General features: G+C 33.8%; 1 protein-coding gene across 5 annotated transcripts in view; it reads left to right on the forward strand.

Moving 5' to 3' along the window:
* GSK3B (glycogen synthase kinase 3 beta) overlaps window positions 1-19,119 on the forward strand; it is a 283,540-nt gene that overhangs the window by 245,924 nt on the left and 18,497 nt on the right. For 3 of the 5 annotated variants that reach the window (XM_077118222.1, XM_077118221.1, XM_077118223.1), the window contains 2 exons: window positions 9,042-9,080; window positions 11,805-11,991. In XM_077118222.1, coding sequence (XP_076974337.1) covers window positions 9,042-9,080; window positions 11,805-11,991 — 226 coding nt within the window. Of the gene's footprint in view, window positions 1-9,041; window positions 9,081-11,804; window positions 11,992-18,267; window positions 18,353-19,119 lie in introns of all 5 variants that reach the window. The other 2 variants (XM_077118225.1, XM_077118224.1) reach the window with 2 other exon arrangements.

Genomic DNA, 19,119 nt, shown 5'->3' on the forward strand with positions numbered 1-19,119 from the left:
TTTTATCACGTGCTATCCTTAATATAGTGTTTCTGACAAATATAGTGCTGAAATTGAGGTCATGAAATCCTTTTTAATAGTCTCCATAATATTTTTTTAAATCAAGACTGCTCCCATTAGTGTGCATTATATGCTGCACTTTTCCCAGAATTGTGTTTGTTCAACTCAAGTATTAGCCTGAATAGAATGTGAGGAATGGTTGCTTATAATTAAAATGCAGCCAGCAAAGGAGCTATGGTGAATTTTGCATGCCTTACTCCTTCCTTTGCCCTCTTGGAGTCCTGATTTTTCTATATATTACACTAATTCTTTTAAAACTTGAAAAATTTATATGGAGCTCTCTGTTTTATTTAGGTTTCCATTTCAGTCTCATGAGTAAAGTGCAGAATCAATTCTTTCACTTTTTTTCCTGTTAAAACTACTGCGAAACCTTCATTCAGACAGTGTGCCTTGACATAATTTGGTTTCCACTTGGTACACAGTGTAATTATTATGTAATATAAGTGCACTTATGTTAATTTCTCATTCGTACACATAGCTAGGGTGGTATTATTTTGATTGTAAACACAAAGGCAAATTCAGAAATGGAAATTCCATGGCACTATTTATGCCATTTGGGTGATCTAGAAATGCTTATATGTTATTTTAAAGATAATCCATTCAAAGTGGAAATAAACAATTTTAAATTCTTAAAGGAAACTCAGTCCCTTCTGCCCCCATTATGATAGTGAACCCAACTTGAGAAATTATTTCTTAAACTAGGCAGCCAAAGGAGTCATTAAAAAGGCATACATCATGTTCTCTAAAATAGAAGAGCTTCTTGCCCTTGGAGGATAAGTAAACAGGAGAAAGGAAACATATTTTGCTTTCTTGCTATCTTCTGTTAAAACTCACTTTGGTCCCATTTACTGAAGTTCTGAGCATGTGATCCCTAGTTGCCTATGCTGCAGTGTAGTACAGCTATATCTCTAGGATCAGGAGGTGATGTTCTTTAAAAAGTGAGCAGAAATATATTATGATCAAGGAAGGAAATGTCTTCTGTGAAAACGTTGAGGTAAGGGGATACAGGTGTGGGAAAGATAGTAAAACAACAGAAATAATATGGCAATCCCAGTGTCTTATGGCAAGAACCTTTTTTTTTTAATTTTTTAATTAATTTTTAAATTAAAAGAAAATATATGACAACACACAAACACAAACATTCTTAACATGATCATTCCATTATACATAATCAGTAATTCACAGTATCATCACATAGTTGCATATTCATCATGATCATTTCTTAGAACATTTGCATCAATTCAGAAAAAGAAATAAAATGAAAACAAAAAATTCATACATACATACCCCTTACCCCTCCCTTTCTTTTTGTTTAAATTTATTTATTTTTTATTTATGATATTTAACCACATACAAACACAAACATTATCACATGGTCATTCCATTCTTGTTATATAATCAGTAACTCACTATCATCACATAGTTGTATATTCATCATCTATGATCATTTCTTAGAACATCTGCATCAATTCAGAAGAAGAGATAAAAAGAAAACGAAAAAAAGTCATACATATAATACCCCTTACCCATCCCCTTCACTGATCACCAGCATTTCAATCTACTAAATTTATTTTAACATTTGTTCCCCCTATTATTTATTTTTAATCCATATGTTTTATTTGTCCGTCGATAAGCTAGACAAAAGGAGGGAGCATCAGATACAAGGCTCTCACAGCCATACTGTGCGACAGCCATATCATTATACAATTATCTTAAAGAAACATGGCCACCAGAGCACAGCTCCATATTTTCAGGCAGTTCCCTCCAGCCTCTCCATTACCCCTTAACTAAATAGGTGATATCTATTTAATGCATAAGAATAGCCTCCAGGGTAACCTCTTGACTCTGGAATCTCTCAGCCATTGGCACTTTATTTTGTCTCATTTTGATCTTCCCCCTTTTGGTTGAAAAGATTTTCTCAATCCCTTGATGCTGAGTTTCAGCTCATTCTAGGATTTCTGTCCCACATTGCCAGGAAGGTCCACATCCCTGCAAGTCATGTCCCAAATAGAGAGGGTGAGGGCAGTGAGTTTGCTTGCCGTATCGGCCAAGAGAGAGAGAGAGGCCACATCTGAGCAACAGAATAGGTTCTCTTGGGGGTGACTTTTAGGCCTAATTTTAAGTAGGCTTAGCCTAGCCTTTGCAGGATTAAATTTCATATGAACAAACCCCAAGATTGGAGACTTGAAGAATCTTGATTTAAATATCCAATAAGTTGCTCTTGGCCATTACACAATAACCAGAGCAACCAAAATCATCAATAAAAGCACTTAGGTCTTGAGTAGGAAGGGAAATAGATATCAGTGTTTTGAAACAGAGGGTCATTATTGGAGTAGGAAATGAGGATGAGTTACAGACTTCTGCATTGGTTTATGTTATATACGGCACAGAATAAAAAAAATGACGTGCAAAGCAAAAAGAAGTGATGTAAAAGTAGATGGAGAGGATGGTGTGACGGTAGCTTAGTGGCAGAATTCTCGCCTGCCATGCGGGATACCTAGGTTCGATTCCTGGTGCCTGCCCGTGCAAAAAAAAAAAAAAGTAGATGGGAAATTAAATAGAGATGGAGTTTGGTTGGAAGAATAAAGGGAGCTTAAAACTGCATTTAGTACCTGGAGTTGTGGTTAAATGACAGACAGTTCAGTATGAAAGAGGGATTAAGTTGAAGCACTGCTCATATTCTTTGTGTCTCAGTTTTTTTTCTTTTTAAAGATAATTCTCTCCTGTGTCCTTTCTTAGTGTTCTTTTGAAACTGTAGTTAAATTATGCTTATAAAGCATTATTTTAGTTTAGCTATGCTATGAGAGTTTTGTCCCCAGTATGATTCTCTGTTCTGTTCTCTACTTACTCTCCATCTCCACTACCCTGACGTTAATTTTGGTCATCATATCGTAGAATTTTTAAAACAGCCTCCTACCTCCTTACTGACATCCTTTAGTTCATCCTTTCAGTCCATCTTCGTTGCTGTCAAAATTAGCTTTCTTAAATGCGCATGTGATGTTGTCACTCCTCTTTAAAGTCTTCTTTGACTCCTCATTGTGTATTTGATATATTAGACATACTATGATGAGATTATGTCCTGATTTATGCTTTTGTTGTCCCAGTGTTCTTTTTTAATTATTATTAATTTGTAATTTGTTTAATATTTTTATTGTCAAAACAACATTCAAACACAAACATTCTTAACATACAAACATTCCATATTTGGTGTACAATCAGTGTCTCACAATATCATCACATAGCTGTATATTCATCACCATGATCATGTCTTAGAACATCTGCATCACTCAAGAAAAAGAGAAAAGAAAAACTCATACATACCTATCCCTTACCCCTCCCTCTCATTGACCACTAGTATTTCCATCTACCCAATATATTTTAACCTTTGTTCCCCCTATTTTTTTCTTAAAAGTACATGTGATGTTGTACTTTTCATTTCATTGATCCACTAGTATTTCAGCCTACTCAATTTGTTTTTCAACATTTGTTTCCCCCATTATTTATTTTTATCCATATTTTTTACTCATCTGTCTATACCGTAGATAAAAGGAGCATCAGACACAAGGTTTTCACAATCACACAGTCACATTGCAAAAGCTATATCATTATACAATCATCTTCAAGAAACATTGCTATTGGAACACAGCTCTATACTTTGAGGCACTTCCCTCTAGCTCTAGCCATTCAAATATACCTTAAACTAAAAAGGGGATATCTGTATAATGTGTAAAAATAATCTCCAGGATAACCTCTCGGCTCTATTTGAAATCTCTCAGCCAGTGACACTTTATTTTGTCTCATTTCTTTCTTCCACCTTTTGGTCGAGAAGGTTTTCTCAATCCTTCAATGTTGAGTCCCAGCTCCATCTAGGATTTCTGTCCCACATTGCCAGGGAGGTTTACACCCCTGGGAGGCATGTCCCATGTGAAAGTGGGGGAGGGCAGCGAGTTCACATGCCAGGTTGGCTGAGGAAGAGAGAGAGGCCTTATCTGAGCAACAAAAGAGGTTCTCTGAGGGTGACTCTTAGGCCTAATTAAGATTTAGCCTGTCCTTTGCAGAGATAGGTTTCATAGGAACAAATTGAGGGCTCGGCCTGTTGATTTCGTTGTCCCTACTGCTTGTGAGAATATCAGGAATTCTCCAAATGGGGAAGTTGAATTTCACCCCTTTCTCCCCATTCCCTCAAGGGGACTTGCAAATACTTCTTTATTCACTGTTTAAATCACTCTGGGATTTATCATGTCCCGGTGTTATTAATAGCATGTCCTTCACTCTTAAAAGTGTCCTGATTTTCATGAGGAATTATACAGTCACCTCTATTCCTGATCTTTTCTACCTTGCTTTTTCAGAAAAATAAGAGATTTAGTTCTTGTCCTGCTCCTAACTTTTCTGGAAGAATCCTGTGACTTGGCTCCAGGCTCTTTCTCAAGTTCTCCAGTTTCCTCCATCTTTAAATGCATATAAATAAACTACGCATTTAAAATTGTAGTGTTAGCTAGAGTAGATTAGGGATTTGTAAAAAGATTATACTATAAAAAAAGTATGAGTTTTTCCCAAATTCTGTTAATCTTTTGTTTAAATTTCTTAAAGACTAGCTTATTCCCTTTATTCTGATGATAAAAGATCCTACAAAAATAGGATAGGTAACACAGATGTCTGTATATTATTTCAAAATAATTAAAATCACAATTAATATAACTGGTTAGTAGAAGGAGATTAGAGTCTCGAGAGCACTGATCTTTTATAGTTGAATTAGGTCTATTTAATATGTTAACTACATACGCGGGAGTATTGTCCAACTTGTAACTCATTTTGAAGGGACCTCAAATCATGCTACATTTTCTGAGTAATCAAAATGTACTCATTGTTCCCCAGAGAAACCACACTCATTTCTCTGTCTCTCTGCTTGTATCTTTTTTCTCCATTTAGTATGCTCTTCTTCCTCTTCTGCTTACCAAATCTTAACCTTTTCTCATGACTTACCTCAAATCTCACTTCTCCCATGAATATTTTCTAATCGTAGAGCTCTCCACAATTATTATGACATAGCTCCTGTGTTACTTACCAAGTTATATCATGTATTATAGCAGTTCCTAATTCCTGTTTTGTCATAGTAATGATAATTATGGATATCAAATTATCTCAGAATGTTTGTTACCAAGTTTTTGGTGTGCTTTTAGTTTACTTAATAGAATATGTTAGTTTATATCTGTAGGATATGTGGGACCATAGGTTATTGAGTAAATATCCCAGAAAGTATCATCCATAGAAGATGAATCTTTACAAACTTGTTTTTCGAATACTGTCCACATGCTTCAAAATACTAGTTAAGAGAGTAAGCAGGCAATTTAGTTCTGAGGTCATTTCAGTTATGAAAGGAATAGATCACGTTATTTTATTCTCTGTGCTTAAAGTTAAACAACAGTTAAACCTACTGTGGTTATTTCTTTTAAATAAAGACTTTCTTTATAATCTTATATTTTCTTCTGAGACCTTCAGTCTAAGATTTTTCAGAATTTGTTAACTGTTAAAACTGTAGTTCAACCATTAGTAAAAATGTCATCAGTGGGACCTAGAGAACACAAAATTAAAAGCTGTTAAACTTTTCTCACTCACTCACTCTGTCTGTCTTTTCTGGTCTCGCTGCCTTACTCATTTCCTTCACAAATATTCCAGGAAGCACAAAACCATATTGGGAATTTCTGTTGGTTCCTAAGATTGCCACTTGCAATCTGTTCCTCAAGTGATTTGGTTTTTATATTATTAATCAATCTCTGCAGCCCTTAGTACTCTACTAGCTTGTTATCCCTTTTATCTGTAAGCACATACACTATGTTCTCTACTAAACTTTCTGCCTAAATCTTTATTTAAAAGTAAGCCTCCTGAAGGTGGTAGAAAACTTGAAGGGGTAAGCTGTCTAAGGAGAATTTGGATTTGTTAGGTATAGAGAAGTTAGAAATTGTTGTAGCCTAGGGCCATATCCCTCTAGATAGGAAGTTGTGGATCAAGAGAAATATTCCTCTAATTGTGGGAAGGCCAACTTGACTGCTGTAACTATTTTGTTGATAGTAAAAGGATGAGTTGGATAAGTAAGACTTTTGGTAAATCAGACTTATGTATAGGCCTATAATTCTCTTTCATCAGTGAATGATGTTAAAGAGAAAAATTATTACGTAGTTAAGTGCTAATGTAATATACACATGTATGTTTCTTATATGTAGTATAGCTCAGGAAAATTTAACAAATCTTCATTAGTGCAGCTGAAATTCATTGACTGCTGTCTGTCATGATTAAGGAAAGGATTTTTTTGTATTTCTTATGCTCAACCTTCTTTACTTGGATTTAGAAATTGATATCTTAAAGGAAAAGTTAATATCTTTTCAGTAGGCTTGAACTCTGTTGTGTTTGTGTACCTGCCCTATTAGATGCTCATTTCTAATGTAGCCGTTTTACCTGACATGGAAATTTTTGATAGTTTGTAAAAGTGAATTATATTACTTTGTATGTCCGTGGATCATTAGATCAATGTAAAAGACTACCTGTAAGAATGTTTGTTTTTTAATTAGGGTAAATTTTATTAAACAGTATGTAGGCTTACGTGTATAAAGTGTGTTGATTTTAGTTATTAAATTATGTGCTACATATGAACAGCTGAGTTTTCTTTTGGTTAATTATTAACCACTGCAACAAAATTAACTGCTCAGCAAATCCATGGCATCGTCTCATTTTTAATCCTGTATTTAGTTTTACAAATTGCCATAATTTTGGATGATTAATAGATGACTTGAAAACCAATATTGAAATTGCTGTTCAGAAGTTACTCATGGTTTATCAGTTTTTAACACTGGTTGCTTGTATTTTGTGTATGACCAGAGAACATTGTCAGTTTTGAACATTTATCACAATGAAAACTGGAGAGGAGTAGCTGTTAGGAAAAGGCACAGCACTCAATCTGTGTTTTTTATTAGACATTATCACTACCCATAGCCATGAAAATAGGAATTTTTGTATTGCTCTGATTGGTTGCATACTACAGTAGAATTGCTGAGAATTGATGCTGTGAGAAGCAACTTAACCATATAGGCCTTGGTATGGTATATATGATTGTTTATAAATGACCATTTTAAAGGGCTTGTAATTCAGTCATAACAATTAGCCTCAGACTGAAATTTGCTGCTCAGTCTATTCTAGGACATGACATGTAGGGGGGGAAATTGCCTCTATCATTTTTTTTATTTATCCAAATGCAAATTTATTTTGAATAATTCTTCTTTTAAGGACTTGTTTGCATTTGTTCAATGCCACAAAGACTTTCTTTTTGAAAAATAATGAATTTTTTTCTGTTAGTTTCTTCTATGAACTAGTATTTGTGATGAGAGTTGATGTTTGTTTCAATTTAAGAAACGAGTTGCTGCACAGGTGAGGTAGTATTTGAATCACTTTAAAAGTTCATGTCAGTGTTTTGGTTCTTTTAAATTTTCCCTTTTTCTTTTCATTTATGTTTTGTTTTTGTTTTGTTTTGTTCTGTTTTGTTTTACTTATTTACTTTAGCTTTTAATTTAGTTATTAAAGGGGTGTTTTGGGATCTTCATGGCCTTGCTGTTTATTTGGCTGGCCATATTTAGTCTGCGTACTAATTGTTAGTTGGCCCAGTTTAGTCTTACTTTGTGCTCTCTTATTTTAGTCTGGTTTTCTATTTTGGTCCACCTGGTTTTGTTTTAGTTCATGAGAGATTTTTATTCTTATGGGCCGGATTTTAATCCGTGTACTAAATTTAGTCTGCAGACTAAAAGTAATCCGCGGATTATTTAGTTTTGAAAATATTTAATTCTCCCACTGGAAACTATCTCAAAAGAATATTAAATTCTCTTAGAATAGCCAAGGGAGTTCACGGCTACTGGTGTGTTCTGCCATTTTTGTTCTCAATACCTAGACATAATAGACCTTACTACCTCCCTTGCATGTTTGGCTCCGTTGTGCCTAGGTGTTGGTGTACATTAGTATGCATATCACCTGTAACTGTGACTGTCCCTTAGTTGTATTGCATATTGTATATATTTTCGTTTAGCTTTTGGTGGGTGAATTGGCATATTTGCAGTTGGAACTGTGTTGAATTTGTAGTGCTCAAAGACATAGGACTTTCTTTTTTTCAGTGAGTTACTCCAAAAAGGAAAGAATGTTCTATATTTTTCCTAAGTAATGGGTGCAAGGGTATGAGGGGGCAAAGCCCACAATAGAAAAAATAAGTTTATACCCGCACTCCTGAGGTGATATGTCAATTTCCTGAAGAGTCCTAAGGAATTGAGAATGTCAGCAAATAAACATCTTTTAGCAGGGAAGTCAATCCAAAATGGAGAATAATCCGCGGTGGCCTGATCTGTTCTTAGCTCACACAAATAAAAATATCTGGCTTGAAATCTATAATAAATTAAATAAATTATTTCTTTCCTTTCACCACTAATAATTTAGTGAAAAAAATGTTTATACTGTATCACTAGAATGTATTAATAGAGGAAAATTAACATACTGGGAACTCATATCTTTAAACGCAAGCTAATTTGTCCCCAGCCATGTCTATGGACAATGAATCCAGGTCATAGAGGACCAAACACTTTACTTTGGGAACTTTACTTCTAGATTTCATTTTGATTTTAACTTTTTTTGCTTTTGTATTTTTTTAATAAACGCACTGGCATTTGGAACATAATAAACTAAAATTAAAATGTTTCTTTACTATGCCTCACCATTGTGCAAACTTTTTCTTTTTTTTTTTTTTGCATACACTGTGGCGAAATAATTTTTAAAACTTGGACTTGCTACTGTGGAGACTGATGTTTAAAGTTTATAATTGTATAAACATTTTCTATGTCCCCCCACACCATGGATTTCTTATAACATTGGATATATTTTTCCTTGCTGGACTATTCTCTTTTGGATTGACTTCCCCTGTTTGGATTATTTCACTGCATTATCATCTTTAGGATTCGTCAGGAACAGGACATTTCACCTCAGGAGTGCGGGTATGTACTTAATTTTTTTTTTCCCAAAATTTCAGGGCAGGTCTGTAAAACTAGGGGAGAACTTTTTAAGAGACCAAACAATCATTCTCGATATATAATAGTAAAAACAAGGTAGATAGCTGTGATTTTTTTTTATCCCTTGTATGAAATAGATTTTATATATTTAGATTATCAGTCTCCTGAGTGATTTATGTACATTTTTACTAAAGTTTAAGAATTGTAGTATTTTAAAACCATTATTATTACAAGAGTAAATGTTGATGAAGATCCAGGTAAACAAAGGTTCTGAGCAATTTAAGTAAAGGAATGAAGCAGCAGCAGAAACTTCTTTACTAAAAGCTAAATTTCAATAGTTGTCAATTTCCTTTAAAAAAAAGACGCAAAGATAGGTATATAACTTTTGGACATTTTGTGATGTTATACCCTTTATTATGGGAAGAAATCTGAACTCTAGGTGGCACTGGGTTTTGACCTCACATAATTTTCCAGTTAATTCCTTACAGTACTAACCCAAGGCTTTTCTCATCATGGATCTCTGAGAGGGCTTAAAGTAAAAGTGAATACTTAAAAAAAAAAAAAAATCTTGATTTCATGGAGGCTCTTGGAGTGAATTCTTGATTGTTTTTAACTCTGATTCCATGAGTTAGGATTCTCTGACAAATGTGTCTTAGTACCAACATAATCACTTGCTTGATACCAAAAAAGATGTGGGTTACTTTTTAAAAAATTAACAGAAATAAGTTTACAGTACTGATTTATTAATAGTTTAAAACAAAGTCTTCTTAATGACATGAAATTTCTTAGTAAAATATACTCACTGTCCAACAGAAGGTACTTATTTCTCCTTTTGGTGTTACTTTTGATTCTATTTATATACCTCCCATATTGTGGAAACACATTTTAGATGAGCCTAGGTAGCAGAATAAATCCATGTACTGTCAAATAAATGTAAACTACCTTCAGGGATAAAAATATGAGTAGTGTTTAATATTTTTATGAAAAATTTTCTGAGTTTTCCCACTCATTACTTTCTTATATGTTCTAGATTTTATTTTGGACCTTGGTAGCAAGAGGGGGGAGGGTAACTATGAATAGTAGAACGTTTGAATATTTCAAGTAATACAATAATTTTTAGGTTTCCTTTTGAGCAAGTCAAAAGTTCTCAAAAAGAAGGCTGCTTTCGGTAGTACAGAGGGCTTTCTGACATAGCCAGTAAATTTACTAAGGCCTTTAAAGTTCTAAAATAAATTTCTGAGATATCCTACTCAATCCAGTTTCTCAATTTCTATGGAAAGTGTCTTTGTCAATAATAAATGTTGTGTAACAACAAAAAGCAAAAAAGCTTTTATAGATATATTTATAGAAAGTATTTGTATAAATAAATGGTCTCTTTAGAATATAGTGAACCATATGATGTGGCTAGTTCTCTGACTTTCAGCCTAAATGAATAGCCAAATCTTAAATAAGCCGTTCTCATTAGGAAACCTTACTCTCCCAGCCTCTTCTATGTCCTTGTCACATCTATGTGTCCTTTCCTCACATGTTGGTATATTTCCCTATATTTATACATATCTGATTATCTTTATGTCTGTCCACGTACTTTGTCTGATTCTCTTTATCTCTTCTTCCTTTGATTGAATATTCTTCCTGTCAAGGAGTATATATTTCCATTTTTCCTTAGTCTCAGAGGCTTTCTGTCCATTTGTTTATGTTTATTTCTGTTTCTTCCCCTTCTGTGTCATTCTTTAACTGGCCATAATTTAGAATGAAGTATATTTTCATAGTTGTATGTATTGATTAGGAGTTTTAAGACAGATGAGTAGAAATGTTTTTATTCCTTTGAACAAATAATTGCATTTTACCTCAATATAGATAACCATTAGCTAACTTTTTTTTTTAAAGCTTATTGGCTTTTTATTTTTCTCTTCCTAGTTAAAACCCTAGAATAATTGTTCATTCAGATCAGATGAGGGTAATTTTGCCACATTTTTTATCACAGCTACTTGAGAAAACAATGTCAGACATTTTGTCAAATACTATAGTCAAGGATTTCTTCAAATAATGGTAGACTCTGTCTATTGAAGAGATAATACTAACACATTAGCATTTAGAGACCTAGAGTAAACAGGTTTCTTCTTTTCCTTTTGAAGATATTGGCCTGCCAAATTTGAACAGTGACATGCATTATCAATTTTTCTGCTAAAAACAAACAAAAGGAGGCAACCATTTATTTACTGCCGTGGCAGTCAAAAGTTTACAAATGTTGGGTGGGCAACAGTGGCTCAGTGGCAGAATTTTCACCTGCCATGCTGGAGACCCGGGTTTGATTCACAGAGCCTGCCCATGTCAAAGAAAAAAAAATAGTACAAAGTTTACAAGTGTTTTTATATTCTTCTAGTTGTGCTTTGCCTCCAGAACTCAGCCTTTCTTACATACCTGGATTTTTTTGTATGTATGTTTGATTGGATTGCTTTATGATTAGCATATTTAGACTTTTGCCATTTCCCCCAGTTTTTTCTCTGAAGTTTTCTTATAACATCTTTAATTAGCAGTTCACCGCTATATTGTGACTTATATGCAGTTAACTCTCAATTCTGGAAGGCTGCTTTCCCAAATGTGACTGTGCTTTTGCACATGAATGAGAATTAACTCAGTACTCAGGGTTATTTGCTTAGATTCCTGTAGTAAAACATTAATTGTTCTTTCCCATTTTTTGTACTATAGGTCTTCCGACCCCGAACTCCACCGGAGGCAATTGCACTGTGTAGCCGTCTGCTGGAGTATACACCAACTGCCCGATTAACACCACTGGAAGCTTGTGCACATTCATTTTTTGATGAATTACGGGACCCAAATGTCAAACTACCAAATGGGCGAGACACACCTGCACTCTTCAATTTCACCACTCAAGGTAATGTCAAACACTGTCTCTTTTATCATTTCTAGGAAGCTGCATACTGGATGTGAAATGATGCGCTGTTAATTAAAATCTGTTGGGGACAAAAATGGGCATATTAAGTACATATGCATGTAGGAAGCATCCTTTCTAACCACTTATTAGGCTACTAGTTGTATAATTTTGAACAAAGTGACAGGTAAAATCTTTCAAATAGGCATACCTTCTCTAACTTCTAGCAGATTACAAGAAATTTTGGCATATGGAAATAAGTTATAGACATAACACTGACCGATGTTTACCACTAGTAAAACAAATGTGCAATTTATTGTTTTTGAAACTTAAAATACTAGCATTTCTTGCTTCCCAAGGATTTATATCAGTTTATTAAACCTGGAAATAAATTGAAAGTTGTATTTGAATGAATTCAGAGGAGAACTAGAACCCTTTCTGTAAACTTTCTGAGAACTCAATGCAAGGGATGTAGACAGAAATTACCATCCCCTCTGAGGCTTGGCACCATTGTTTATATTAATAAAACATTGAAAGGGAAACTGATTTTGTGCATTGGTGGTTTTTGAAAGACCTAGGATAGTCATTGTTTCTTCATTTCTTTGTTTACTTTTCCTTTCTTTCTAATTAAGACCCTTAATGATTCATTCAGTCAGTGACACTGCCTCTGATGATGTAATTTTCTTTTTTTAAACTGAGCATAAAAAGTGTACAACTTTGCATCTAAAACAATAAATAGTTGATGATTGATTAGTAAGTTTAGTCAGATAAAAAATACAGAAAGGAGATGGAGAGCTTTCTGTGACCAGGAAATAGATATATTTCCTTCATTCTAAAATGCGTTTTTTCCTCCTATTTAGATTTTTTTTCTAATTGAATGTGAAAAAACCCATTGCACAGGCAGTAAATTTGGAAGTCCTAGGTTGATGGTAAAATAGACTTGGATGGTTCAATTAACTATAAACAAGCTATCAGTGTAATGTACTGACTAGCGATGCTAATACCATATTAAGCTGCATAATAGAACAAATAAGAAATATTTTTACAAAAGGACTATTCTGACTATTTAGGGATAATCAGAAAACATTTAAAATGTTGTTTTATGTCCTGGCTACCCCATTTTAAGAAGAATATTAATGAATGGGGTTAAGGTATACAAAGGAGCCTCTAGAGTCTGGAGAAGGGCAAGTTTAAGCAACTCTTAATAGCTGTTTAAAAATATCTCCAGGACTGTCTCGTAAGGAAAGGAGTAGATATATTCTTTTTCTCCAGATTTCATAATTGAAAATAGTGGCAGAAAATTAGAAAGCTATACACATTTGGGTTTACTATAATAGGCCCCCATCCTTGGCACAAACAGGGAATTGTATGACATCGCTGATGAGTCAGTGAAGAATTTTTCAGTTGCTTAATAGTGGAACAATTTGTTTTTTTTTAAATAACGATCTCTACATTTGGAAGTGTTCAGGAAAAGGCTGAATGATGTAAGATATTGTAGATAGAATTACTCCAATTTGGTAGAAGACTCTGTGAGCTCTTCCAGAGCAAAGATTCTATGATTCCATGTCATACTAAAATTTAGATCTCTTAAGAAAATAAAGTTTATTCTTAATTGTTGTTACTTTTGTTTTATCCAAGAGTCACACATATAGATTGAAGGAAATGTTGAAAATGCAAAAGAAGTGTAGAGAAAATTAAAATCATAGCCCCACGATAATCACTTTTAGCATTCAAAACAATTGCTTTTAGCATTTTATGGTGTCGCTCTTCTTCCTCAGTCTTTCTTCTAACACATATACTGATGATCCTTGAATATAAAGCGGTATCCTCTGCATCCTCCCATTAAGAAGATCTCAGAGGATCTGGTCAGTTTGAGTAAATTTGCAAATATATACGTATAAGATTAATTTAAGAAATTTAACCTCTTTACACCTTAAATTTCATAGAAGTTTTATGCAATCTGTTTATAAGTATTTTTTTTACGTCTGTGTCTTTGTCATCAATAGAACTAGTTTTTGAACCCTCTATTATAGTTTTTTAGGTTATGTCACTTAAATTTCCTGACGTGAAACACATTTTCAATCTGTATGAAGCCACATTAGAAATTCTACAAGTATCTATTTATGTAACATCATAAGAAGTTTTTATTTTTCCTTTGTACTGTAGGTAGGTATTTGTTATCTGCACAATAGGTCTATTTAGTGTATTTTTTTAAAGTGGTCTTTTAAAGGTTTGAATATATTGATACCCAATACTTGCAGTTGTGCAGTCTTATCCCCAGAATCTGCTAAAAATACTAAAAAATTAGTGTTGAATTTTTTTACTTCCTTTTTTACCATTTCTGTCAGATGACCTAGAAATTTCCCAAAACAATATTGATTTAGATTTTTTTCAAGCTCATGTCTTCTCCAAAGAGTGCTTTCTTACTCAAAAGAAAGTAATCAAGAAAGCTCCTTGTCAGATCTGCAACTTGTAAAAACTCAAATATAGCATATTTCTGATGGGTAGATTCTGGAGAATAATTCTTCTTATATTCAGGCATATTTATACATACTTTTTTTTTTTTTTTAACATGGGCAGGCACCGGGAATCAAACCCGGGTCCTCTAGCATTGCAGGCAAGCATTCTTGCCTGCTGAGCCACCGTGGCCCTATACATACTTTTCAATGTGTGTATGCACATGTATGCATTGATTACAGAAATATTATGTACACCTTTCATTTCGTCAGATTTTAAAATTTCAGAGTTCACATGTACCATTTTAAGAGTAATTATATTTGATTCTTTTATCACTGGCTAAAATTTTCCAGTATTGCTAAAGAAAATAAAGTTTTAAAACAGCTTTTGATATTCTATGTATTTCTAAGCTTTTTTTTTTTTAACTGAGGCAAAATTCACATCACTTTCAAGTGAACAATGCAGTGGCATTTTGCACATTCACAATATTGTATAACTACCACCTCTTATCAACCTGTGACATATTTTCATTATACCGAAAGAAAACCCTATACTCATTAAGCAGTCACTCCCCATTCTCCCTTCTCCCCAGCTCCTGACAATCACTGCCTGCTTTTTGTCTTAATGGATTTACCTATTTGATTTTTCATATAAATGGAAACATAATATGTGGCCTTTTGTGTCTAGCCTCTGTCACTTAGATTAATGCTTGTGAAGTTCCTGCTCTATTTCATTCTTTTTTATGGCTGAATAATATTCCCGTGTGTGGGTATACCACATTTTATTTATCAGTTCATCACTTGATGACTAGGTTATATATCTACCTTTAGGCTATTCTGAATAGTGCTGCTATGAGTATTTGTGTACAAGTATTTTTTAATGCAATTTTATTGAGATATATTCACATGCCATATAATAATCCAAAGTGTACAGCGGTTCACAGTACCATCATATAGTGTGTATTCATCACCACAGTTTTTGAACATTTTCATTACTCTAAAAATAAAACTAAAAATAAGAAAAGAACAATCAGAATCTCCCATACCACTTAACCTCTACCCCAATTAATTTTTTTTATTTTTTTTGTCTTTGTTTTCTTACTTATCTGTCCACACACTGGATAAAGGGAGTGTTAGTCAGAAGGTTTTCACAATCACATACATGTACAAGTATTTGTTTGAATGTCTGTTTACAATTCCTTTTGTAACGTAGAAATAGAACTGTTAGGTCAAGTGGTAATTCTATTTTTAACTTTTTGAGGAAACACCACACTGTTTCCACAGTGGCTGTGTCACATTTTACCTTCCTACAGCAGTGCACTAGATTTCCAGTTTCTCTGCTTCCTCTCCAAAACTTATTTTCCAGTTGTTTTGTTTTGTTTTCTAATTATAGTGTTGTGATAGTTGTAAAGTGTTCTCTCGTTCTGGTCTAAGCTTTTGCAGCATGTTTACGTAGGATCTGGTAAATGCTATTTACATATTCTGTAATAAATTACGTTCGTAAGACAAACTAGCATGAAAAAATTATTATCAATTTTATAGTACTAGGATCTTGAAAATGGTGGAAGGAATTTTGAGTGGGCAGTTTTCATGCTGTTAACTAATAGAATCAACTAACTTTAATGTCCATAGAAACCCCTCAAATTGTCATGAGACTTCAGCTTTGGCACTGTTTTCTTTTTTTAAAGTAAAGGTAGAATTTAAAGAATAAGTAATTTAATTCAGACTTTATGCATGTATAGCTAACATTTCCAAGCTTTTTTAAAAATAGGGAATATTGTTTTCTTTTGGTATTTCAAAATGTTTATATTTGCCCAGTATATCACATATTAATATGGCCCTCTGAGTGTGTGTGTGTTTGAGAGTTTGAGGAATATGTGTGTATTTGAATGCAGCATATATTGACACAAAATGCAGTTTCTGTGACTATCAGAGTATTAATGTGAATATTAGTGGATATCATTGAGACTTTGTATCTATTCAAATAGGCCCTGTAAATTTATCATTGAAATCATTTTTCGTAAAACTAAATGTATTAAATTAAAAGTGTCATTGGTTTTACGTTATGGCCCCTCTTTTTTTTCAAGTGCTGAAATATCTCATCTCTGCACCCATTTTTAAACTGGGTTTTGACCACATAGTAGATTTTTCTTACTCTCCAGTATTGTTCTTGAATGATGCGTCCATATAAGGATACAGCTTTCTAGAAAAGAGGTATTATTTAATGTCATTTTATTCTAATTTTGGAGCAGTGTTACCAAATGGTGATCCTTTTTTACTAAGGTAAAAATGAAACTGTTGTGTAGATGCAACTTTAAAACACATACTAGTTAGTATTTAGTGGATGATCAGAATAAAAATAGGTAATACAAATGTTTAAAGAAGGAGAGCCCGTCTCCCAGCTGTTTGCGTAGCTAGAGAAAGTTCAGAGACAGAAAGCATTGAGTGGGTGAAGTCGGAGGAAGATTGGTGAGGTTCTGCTGTGGATTAGGCAGTATAAAACACTTCCATCCTCATAACAAATTTTTAACGATGTCTGCACTACTTTTCCAAAATATAAAGATAATCCCTGATCTGTATGCAGTAGATATTTTAATGAGTGACATATGCTACTTTAAATAAACACAGTATCCATTAATTCATGCCCAGTATTTATTGGACATTTCTAATTTTCCCTCTAGTTTTTGTTGCTGTTCTTATATAAAGATTAAATACCTTAATAAATTATAGTGTTGAATTAAAATCAACTTTAAACAAAGCTAACTGCAATTTGGTATTTGTTACTGTGCCACGGAGTAATTAGCTATAAATATTAATTAACATTTCAAAGTAAGAATTTCCATGATCATCTAAAGAAAGGAGAAGGATGAGCAGATATGGAACAGAAACTTTAAGATCATTCTGACCTCCTGGGTCCATAACTCAGGAGAATACCAGACCTCTCATTTTCCAGCACTGAGTCCTCAGTATTCTAGGAGCTCCTGACTGGAAGTTTTATGTGCATTCAGATGCTGGAAAGCAGAACAGACCTTTAGCCACACCCCTTCACTCCATTTCCTCCTGTCATTGGATCTCAAAGATTGTACATAGCTAAATCAGACCTTAGGAAGTAGGTGGAATCAGGAAAATTCAGCAAGGATCAATATCCTTTTATTCTCCAATTCCTTGCCTGTTCCAGGTGTCAGTATAATTGAGGAATAAATTGGTTTGTATGCTTAAAGGCTTGTCTCCCTAATTCACCACAAACAACTCCCATTTTCTATTTAATGGTCATGAAATTTTACCAATTGAAATTATTTGAGCAAGCATTGTCCCCTGAGGGTATGAGAATGAGGGTGGGGGGGAGAGGTAGCAACCATTGACATTAGTATGGTTTAGTTTGAAGAGTTTACTCCTTACAGATGGATTATCTGAAAGAATAATAGCTTTGTGGGATGATAAAGGGAAATAGTGGCATATTAGCTTGGGCAGAAGAAGCAGGAATTTAGGAATCCTGGAGAACTGCTTGAAAGTTAACAGGATATTTTGGGCAGCCAGAGAGCGCAACGTGCAATCTCAGACAGACTATGGATGTCTTGGGGTGTAGAGGCAAGGCTATCTGGAAATGAAGAAAACAGGGTATTGATGACAGAGTAATATTGACTGTGCTCAAGATTTTGTGCTCTAAATTATCAATTATATATGAGAATAATTATCATTTTCCCTGAAATTATTTGGCCCATTGTGCAGCTTTGGTCATACCACAGGGCAGAATGTGGGATGGTACAGGAACCAACAAATAAAAACTAGCATTGTGACCTAAAGTTCTGTGTTGTTTGGACAGATATGCTTCCAGAAGACGAGAGCACTGATGGTGCATGATATATAACCAAGGCAGTAAATAGATGCAGCATTGCATAGTGGAAAGAGTAAGTCAGACTTAAAGTATAGTTCCCTCTCTCTAACTAGTAAATAGATCTTGGTCAAGGTATTATCTCTGAGTTTCTTCATCTAAAAAACATAGATGATTAAAGAATATCCAGGGATGCTTCCAGATGTAAAATTCTGATTATAAAAATGAGTTAACTTCAGAAAGACAAAACAAAAATGTGAAATGATGCTAAAAGATATAGACCGTGATAGAGGAGAGGTTTGTAAAAACATGATATAAATGGATACAGAAAAACAAACTAGCCCTTAGAATTAAGAATATAAGCAGTCTAATTTTTAAATGTCCAGAAAGGTTGTTTTTAGTTGAATAAAAGAACTCACAGTAATACTTCATACATTAGACTTCATCCAGGATGGACAAATATAAAGTTTGCAGGTTACTGAAATTTATTATTTTTAATTATCAGAACTTTAAAAATACTACAAAAAAGAAAAACTAACGTTTTGCTAGATAACTTTCTAAATAGTTCTCTACTACAAATGTAGTACACTGAAGGAATTTAAATGTACTTTGGTGACTGGTATTAATTGTTATGCTCTTGTTGGTCAGTTCCAAGGTAGAGCAATAGAGCAGCTAGGGGTTTTGTGCAAATATGACATAGTTCTCACAATAAACATCACCAATATAAACTAGCAGCAGAAATAAATCTTTAACTTGTTTAGTATTTGTCTACTCTTCTAATTAGTTTAGTATTTTTTAATTTTCCAAAAGAGTATGCAATATGTAGTTAATGTTAGGAACTTT

This window comes from Tamandua tetradactyla, chromosome 10, assembly GCF_023851605.1.
Source record: "Tamandua tetradactyla isolate mTamTet1 chromosome 10, mTamTet1.pri, whole genome shotgun sequence".
Taxonomy (NCBI): Eukaryota; Metazoa; Chordata; class Mammalia; order Pilosa; family Myrmecophagidae; genus Tamandua; species Tamandua tetradactyla.